The sequence below is a fragment of the Marmota flaviventris genome, chromosome 4, assembly GCF_047511675.1.
Source record: "Marmota flaviventris isolate mMarFla1 chromosome 4, mMarFla1.hap1, whole genome shotgun sequence".
NCBI classification, from domain to species: domain Eukaryota; kingdom Metazoa; phylum Chordata; class Mammalia; order Rodentia; family Sciuridae; genus Marmota; species Marmota flaviventris.
Genome location: NC_092501.1, coordinates 28,312,843 through 28,319,359, shown reverse-complemented (window position 1 = coordinate 28,319,359; position 6,517 = coordinate 28,312,843). Strand labels below are relative to the sequence as shown.

General features: G+C 54.8%; 1 protein-coding gene across 1 annotated transcript; it reads left to right on the top strand.

Annotated features, from left to right (window-relative positions):
* The first annotated feature begins 1,452 nt into the window (after positions 1-1,452).
* Nkx2-3 (NK2 homeobox 3) lies at positions 1,453-4,021 on the top strand. Its single transcript, XM_027930422.2, has 2 exons — positions 1,453-1,798; positions 3,285-4,021. The coding sequence occupies exons 1-2, from the start codon at positions 1,453-1,455 to the stop codon at positions 4,019-4,021; spliced, it is 1,083 nt and encodes a 360-aa protein (XP_027786223.1).
* The last annotated feature ends 2,496 nt before the right edge of the window (positions 4,022-6,517 follow it).

The window sequence follows — 6,517 nt, the reverse complement described above, 5'->3', positions numbered from 1 at the left end:
TACAGATTTACCCAGAAAACAACAGAATCTCAGGAGGGCGCCAGAAGCTCCGTGGATAGAGAATAGAAACAAGTGTCCAAGATTCAAGGCCTAGATTCAGACTCCCGATTTCAAAACGGCAGCCACGGCAGGGTAACCTCCCTTTTGAGGACAGATCCTGCTCTCAAAACCATGTGAAGCCACCCAGTGTGTGCAGCACTCCAGCCACTTTACCACTAATACAGTCAACAAACACTGCGCTGACCTCGGATGCAGAATAGCGGTAGTTGACATATACTGAGAAATTAACATTGGGAAACTGCACTAAGCTCCTGGAATGTTTTACCTTACTTAATCAGAACAATAACCCAAAACGAGTATTACTGTCTCCTTTTAAAGATGATGAAACAAATATCCAAGACCACAGACTGACGGAGGCCAGATTCAAAGCAAGAGCACTCGGACACCAAAATGTAGTCAAGAACTCCATCATCCTATCTTTCACATACCTGCTCTGTGCAGCAACTAAGGGCTACAAGGGCAAAGGCAACCCTGGACCCTGGGCAAGTGCAACCCGGACCCGGCCCTCAGGAGGCGCACAGTCTAAGGCAACCAGACACATAAAGCTATAAACTAAATGGGAAATGATAAGTGACACGAATGTCCTTTGCTAACAGGAGCTGCAAGTTCAGAGGCGGGAAAGAGGACTTCCGGCCCGGCGAACAGGGACTGCTTCCTTGGAGGAGGTAGTATTTGAGTAGAGCCTTGAAGAAAAGCTTTCCACTCTTGGAGACAAGGGCGGGAAAGACGTTCCATGTGGAAGAATCTCTTGAGCAAAGACAAGAAGTAGGAAATTGACACGTCGCTCAGAGATAGATGAAACATTGGTCGTTGATGCAGCGCCGGGTATTTACCAGCCAGGAAGTCTTCCTGTCCTCGCAGCACCTGAAAAAACCGCACTGTTGTGGCATCCTTCCCGTGGACAGCGGACCTTCCAGAACTGGCCCAGGTCGGGAAGGTGCAGTCGGGCGGAGTGAGAATCGGTGGTTCGGACACTCGAGTCGGTGGTGCAACCTCTCCTGCAGCCACTTGGACTTAAGGCCCTATACTAGTCCTTGTCTATTTCTGGTTAGCGCTGCCAGAATCCACTTGGTGAATGCGGGGGCGTGGCCCGAGTGAGCCACAGCCAATGAGGAGGGAGGCCGGAGTGCCGGCCCCGCCTCCGACGTGACGCAAGGCCCTCGGACAGAGGCTTCTCAGCCCCGGCCCCAGTCCCTGCAGTGGCTGTAACAAAACCCAGACCCCCAGATCCCGGCCAATGGAGGCGATTTAGACTGGAGCCGGACCGCGTCTGTCAAAAACCCGACTGGGCAGCAACCGCAGAGTCCAGAAGGAGAGCTGGAGTCGCCGCGCTGCCTCCCCGCCCCCGCCGGGATTTATTGAGTATTTGGACTGGACAATTAAGTGGCCCTGATGATGTTACCAAGCCCGGTCACCTCCACCCCTTTCTCAGTCAAAGACATTTTGAATCTGGAGCAGCAGCACTTACACGGGGCGCACTTGCAGACAGACTTGGAGCACCACTTCCACTCCGTGCCCTGTATGCTGGCCGCAGCTGAGGGAACGCAATTTTCTGACGGAGGGGAGGAGGACGAGGAAGAAGAAAGGGAGAAACTGTCTTATTTGAACTCACTAGCCACAGCCGACGGCCAGGGGGATTCGGGTCTCTGTCACCAGGGCTATGTCCACTCGGTCCTTCGAGACTCGTGCAGCGGGCCCAAGGAACATGAAGAGGAGGTCGTGAGAGATCGGAACCAAAGTGAGTAGAGGGGGAAAAGAAACGCACCGGCACACCTGAAGCAATGGCACAGCGCCCACAATCAGCCCACAAACCTTACCAGGCAGGTTACGCGCCCCTTTAACCTTTGGCTGGGGTCACGCCTGGGTCCTGGTTAACAGCAGCTCAATAAAGCGCAGATACCAGAGAGAGAGAGAGAGAGAGAGAGAGAGAGAGAGAGAGAGAGGAAGAAGGACTTGGTGGCCCTGACAATTACTCCCCCAGATGGGGGCAGAAATGATGCAGCCCCTAGGGAAGGGAAAGTGGTTATTGCTGCCCTGATGTTGATAAGCAACACAGGCTTAACTGTTGAGTCCCTACATCTAGAAATATTTTTTTCTCTCCTCCCACCCCTGACCCCCATCCCAAAGGCTCTTCTCAAAAAAAAAAAAAAAAAAAAAAATGGAGCCTGACCTAGTTTTTCACTTTCCCTCCAACATGAATTCTCTGAGGCCAGGTGTCCACCCTTCTCCAAAAAGACAGAACAAGCAGGTTGTGTCTCAAGTGTCCTAAGGGTGCAGGAACTTTGGTAGAGACCACCTAGGTGGTTTTCTGACTTCTCTGCTTGAAGATCAACGTTCTCACGGCTGCAGAGAGGAGGGGATAGTCCTAGAGTTCAAGGGAATACAGTTCATTCCGTGTGATCTGTAGCACTCACACCCCTGGGGCCCCGGCGAACGTTTGCTTTGTGTCTCAGACTGTAGGCCCAATAGAGAACACACCGAACTTAGTGCCAGATCTAGCCATTCATATCTAACCAGAAGAGAATTAGGAGGGGTGATCAGATAACTGAACAAGGCTCCCAAAGAATTGTTTCCGAGGGGACAGAGTTAAAGAATCTCTTTCTCCAAGAGGAAGTTTGATGTGGCTGAGGCCATGGCCTGTGCTCTGACAGCTCACCCTAGCCTAAAATAGACATGAAACTGTCTAAAATCAGTTAATCAAACTTCTTTTTCTCTCTAAGGTAACACACAACACACATTTGCATGTAGTCTTTTATAAGCAAAGAACTGTCCCTGAGCAATGCATTTCCCAAAAGAAAGATTTTCGTGCAACCCATGCACATGGGTCACCTAATACCAGCATGTCTCACACCTTCAGCTATGCATGGTGTTGTGGAAGGCAAACGAGTTTGCAAATACTGTATTATTTGTAGCTTTCATTCTGAAAATACTCATTAGCATGTTGAGTCGCACACTTAATACAGGGTAATCTCTTCTTTTGCAGATGCTCAAGTTTTAATAAATGCGCACTAACTACTCTATCCCATCAAAAGTGCCTCCGCCCGCTGAGGGTGTTCTTTGGGTACTCGGGTTGTCGCCTCAGTGTATCATGGCACCAGGAACCACAAACTTTCTAAAAAGTCCAGGCATTTACTACCATATGCTCCGAGCTGCCACCAAATAAGGGGAAGCTCGGGAGAGACCAGGAATAGCTAATGGATGCTGTTGTTTTGCTTCTCTCGCAGAAAACTGTCAGCTAAAGAAGCCTCTAGAGACGACCGGAGACTGTAAGGCGGCGGAGGAGAGCGAGAGGCCAAAGCCACGCAGCCGCCGGAAGCCCCGAGTCCTCTTCTCACAAGCCCAAGTCTTTGAGCTAGAACGCAGGTTCAAGCAGCAGAGGTACCTGTCGGCGCCCGAGCGCGAGCACCTCGCCAGCAGCCTGAAGCTTACGTCCACGCAGGTGAAAATCTGGTTCCAGAATCGCAGGTACAAGTGCAAGAGACAGCGGCAGGACAAGTCTCTGGAGCTGGGAGCACATGCACCGCCTCAGCCGCCGCGCCGTGTGGCGGTACCGGTGCTGGTGCGGGATGGCAAACCGTGCGTCACGCCCAGCGCTCCGGCCTACGGTGCACCGTACAGTGTGGGCGCTGGCGCTTACTCGTACAACAGCTTCCCTGCGTACGGCTATGGGAACTCCGCCGCCGCGGCCGCCGCCGCCGCCGCCGCAGCGGCCGCCGCGGCCGCGGCCTACAGCGGTAGCTACGGCTGTGCCTACCCCGCAGGCGGCAGTGGCGGTGGGGGGGCTTCTGCTGCGGCCACCACCATGCAACCCGCCTGTAGCGCGACCGGAGGCGGCCCCTTCATGAACGTGAGCAACCTGGGAGGCTTCGGCGGCGGTGGCGGCTCACAGCCATTGCACCAGGGTGCTACAGCCGGGACAGCGTGTGCACAGGGTACCTTACAGGGCATACGGGCCTGGTAAGGACCAGTCGGATCACGCGGCGGGCGCCTACCGCAGCCTGGAGCCGCGGGAACGAAGCACGAGAAAGGCCAGACCCAAGGGCCAGGTCCCCTCGTTAAAATATATATGTATACATATGTCTCGCTCTCCAGGGCTCAGAATCGCAGCCCACTCGAGGCCTGGGGATGGCGACTCAGGGGCAAGGAGGATGCCCGAGTCCGGTTGCCAAAACCGTTTTTGGCAAAAAACTCCCTGCCTGGGCGCCAGGGAGGACTCTAACCCCTACCCTGGCCCCGAGGGGAATGCAGGAGGCTGGGACTCTGGCTGCCGTTTGTTCTCCCCAAAACAAGAAGGGTTTCTCTCCCTCCATCTTCCTGTGGCCTCCGCAAAGCGTTGGCGGGGAACCCGGACCTAAAAGAAAAAGAAAACAGGCATGAAAGAGAAAAATGGGGATCGTGGCTTGAGAAATATCAGGGCTTTACTGACCCTCTGCCCCCTTTGTGGGGCTCAGAGCTCCACACTACAGTGGATTTTCGTTTTCCAACTGCCTCCCCTCCATAGCGGAGACTTTGGCCCAGATCTCCAGAGATTGTCAGGGGACTCAGGACTCCGCGAAGAAAACCAGCCAAGTGAGATCAAAAGTTGGGGGAGGGGGCGCTGAGCTAATCCAGGACCTGGTGGCCCATTGGAGATGTTACCAGGTTTCCTTTCTGTTTCGTATTCTGTATTCAGCACATATTATTTCTATATATAACTATATCCACACGCCGTGTACACACCCGCTGCCATACACTACAGGAGTCAATAAACAAGGTGCAATACTTACAAACTATTGGCCGGCTACAGACTCTTTAACCAAAAAATGTGGGGAGGGATCTCTTAAACCGGGAGGGAAGGGAAGGAAAAGGTGGTAAAGAAAAGCAGTACCCTGGGCAATGGGAGGCCTGGTCTCTCCCGAGCCAGGCCCCAGGTTGCAAGTTTCTCTTCAGGGCTTTGTTCATTAATTTATCTTTACTGTTGTGGCTAGGACCCGCCACAGACTCAGAGCCTTTTGAGGTCCCTGCTTTGATTTGCCCCCACTTTTACCCACATGCTTGAAATAACTGTCTGGACCTTCCTCTCCTCGGTCAAGGTTTAGACTGCCCCACCTCGAGGGTCGCCAGGAACGAGGAAACCTCGACTCCAGGCCCAGCCGCAGGCGGCGCGAAGGCGGCTCCTTCCTTGGCCGCCGCCAGGGCTTCCAGCGCGCCCGGGGGCGCTGCACTGCGCCCCGCCGAGGCCGATCTCTCCCCCTCGGCCGCCCTCCCTTCTCCCCCGGCGGCCGCGGCTTTATGCGGCTCCTTGTCACTTGCGGAGAATGCCTGTGCGAGGCCTGTGCTGCCACACGGCCGATTGTGAGCGTGCCAAGGCGGGTGAATGGGGAGGCCTCAGAGCGCCGCGCCATTGTGGGGCCGGGCCTCACTGAAAGGCGGCTCCGGGCCGGGAAGGTGCGGAAAGAATGGCTTTTTATTGGCGTCCCGAACAAAAGGTGTGGTAGGAAGGCGAGGTCCCCTGCGCGAACAAAAACCCCAGCGCGTCGGATTGACGTCCCCCCCGAGCTCCCCATTGCTTCTCAGAGCGGGGGCTTTGTGCAGCAGTCTGCTCAACAGAGGGACAGAGAAATGCGTGGGGGTTTTGTTCCCCATTTTTTTGTGCGCTGGGGGAAGGGGCGGCAAGGGGACGGGGGCTGGGCGGGCAGCAGGGAGGGGCGCGCTGATTAGGCTGCGCCGGCCAGGGCGCGGAGACTTTCAGCGGGAGTCGGCGGCTTGAATGCAGGGTCATTATTGCTACAAGTTTAGCAATTTCGCCCTTACAGGAGGGGGTGGGGGCTGCTAGCTGCTTCGGGGCCGCCCGGCTGGGGAGCTGGAGAGACGCGAGGAGCTGGAAGAAAAAGGAGGAGGGGAGGGAGGGAGGCCGGGAGGCAGGCTAGGGAGCCCTGCGAAACCCTCTGACCGCCCATGATGCGACTTGGACAAGTCCAAAAGAGCCTAGCGGGAGACTGCAGAAGCGGTGTTTGGGGGGCGAAGACCCTCCCTTCCCTCTTCTCTCCAGCGGCAGAAAGACCTCGGAGCTGGGCGTGAGTTAGTGCACCAGACTGCCTGTCCCACAGCTCCTTGAGGCCATTTTCCTCCTCCCTCACTCCTCGCTGGAGCTGGGACAGAGCCTCCCACTATCCTACCCCAAGATATCCCAAACCCCCCTCTTCCAAAGCTCCCTCTCCTGGAGTTCGTCTTCCCAAGGGTTGCTTAGTCTAAGCGTTAGGGAGGCTCTTCATTGCCTCTGGCTGCGAAAGTCATTCATCCATCAATTCACTGAATGATATATACTGGGCACATATTTCTTTGTACTGTTCTGGATGCTGGGAATGGTGGAGAGTGGGGAAAATAGTATTTCTAGATTCATGAAGCTTGTTTTCAGGTGTGTGGGGTGGGGTGTGACAAATAAATAAGTGTAAAAATCTATATACACTTTAAAAAG